This window comes from Gavialis gangeticus, unplaced genomic scaffold (assembly GCF_001723915.1).
Source record: "Gavialis gangeticus isolate Ggan-Ray unplaced genomic scaffold, GavGan_comp1, whole genome shotgun sequence".
NCBI classification, from domain to species: domain Eukaryota; kingdom Metazoa; phylum Chordata; order Crocodylia; family Gavialidae; genus Gavialis; species Gavialis gangeticus.
In genome coordinates, this window is record NW_017729019.1 from 9,417,214 (window position 1) to 9,418,356 (window position 1,143).

Here is a 1,143-nt window from a genome sequence, read left to right on the forward strand (position 1 = left end):
GGGCGAGCCGCGATGTCCGCCGAGCCACCCCCGGGGCCGGAGGGCCGCTCCGCCATCCTGCGCGCCTCGGAGAAGAAGTGCTGTGAGTGCGGCCGGGCCGGAGGGGGGGCGCGGGAGGCGGCTGTGTCCCACCTGGGGGGCTGCACCCATCTCCAGGCACTGTCCCCGCAGCCTCGGAGGGCAGCCGGCTCCGACCTTCGCTCCTCTCCCTGCTTCCTCTCTTTTTTTTTGTCTTTTTCTTCTTTTCGTCTTTTTCGTTTAGTCTTTTTTTGTCTTTTCTTTGCCCCCTCAATAGGGACGTGGAGTGCCGCTTGGTGCACTTTGGCCCGCGGTCTGGAATGGCTCCACGGAGGGCGGGTGTCACGCAGCGGATGCTGCAACGGGCGGGGAGGAGGAGTTTTTTTCTGCCTGGTCCTCTCTCCCTTGCAGCCTCCAGCATTTTAGGGTGCTTGGTTTGTGGTGCGGGTACCGCCAGGGGTCTGCAGACAGCCTCTCGGTGGTATGCCGTAACAAATGTATTATGATGCCTTTATAGGACCAAAATGTGCCAGTGGTACTTAAGGTCGAACTGAAAAAGGTGCTGGTGGTACTGCTTTAAATCGGTGGTGCGCAATGTGGGAACCGCAGAGGCTGGATCCTTCCCTCCCGTGCTCAGTAGTGACTGACGCCCCTTTCCTGTGAGCCTGTGTCCAGTCCCTCTGTGAATCTGGTCCGGCTTTTGACTTCCCCCACACATGACGCCATGGATGGACCCTGCAAGGGTGCAGGGAAGACCTCGGTGCTGAACACTTCCCTGTTTCTGTGCAGAGGGAAAGGCTTACAAGAGTTTTCCCCCACCTGGCTCATCTTAATGGACTTACTAATGAGCTTCACCTTGTTTCTGCTGCTGTTTTTAGCTGACCCAAGTTAAGGACAAGCTGCCAGGCACTGTTGGGTGTGCAAACCTAGCACACATTATAACCCCAACCCCATTAAGATAGGAATCTGTAGTGTTACACATATTCTGCCCTGCTGTGGGCTGAGTTCTCTGCTACAGAAGTGCTCTGTAGTCAAAAAAAAAAAAAAAAAAAAAAAAAGAGAAAAAAAAAAGGGCGGGCTTTTTTTGGGGGGTCCCCCATGTTTCTTCAGGGGCGCCCTGCAAAA

At 55.2% G+C, this 1,143-nt stretch overlaps 1 protein-coding gene across 8 annotated transcripts in view; it reads left to right on the forward strand.

Annotated features, from left to right (window-relative positions):
- The first annotated feature begins 6 nt into the window (after window positions 1–6).
- PFKFB2 (6-phosphofructo-2-kinase/fructose-2,6-biphosphatase 2) overlaps window positions 7–1,143 on the forward strand; it is a 55,529-nt gene continuing 54,392 nt past the window's right edge. For all 8 annotated transcript variants that reach the window (XR_002096705.1, XM_019514035.1, XM_019514033.1 and 5 more), the window contains exon 1: window positions 7–82. Coding sequence is in view for 7 of the 8 variants with exons in the window: in XM_019514035.1 (XP_019369580.1) it covers window positions 13–82 (70 nt within the window). In the remaining variant the exon portion in view is untranslated. The remainder of the gene's footprint in view (window positions 83–1,143) is intronic.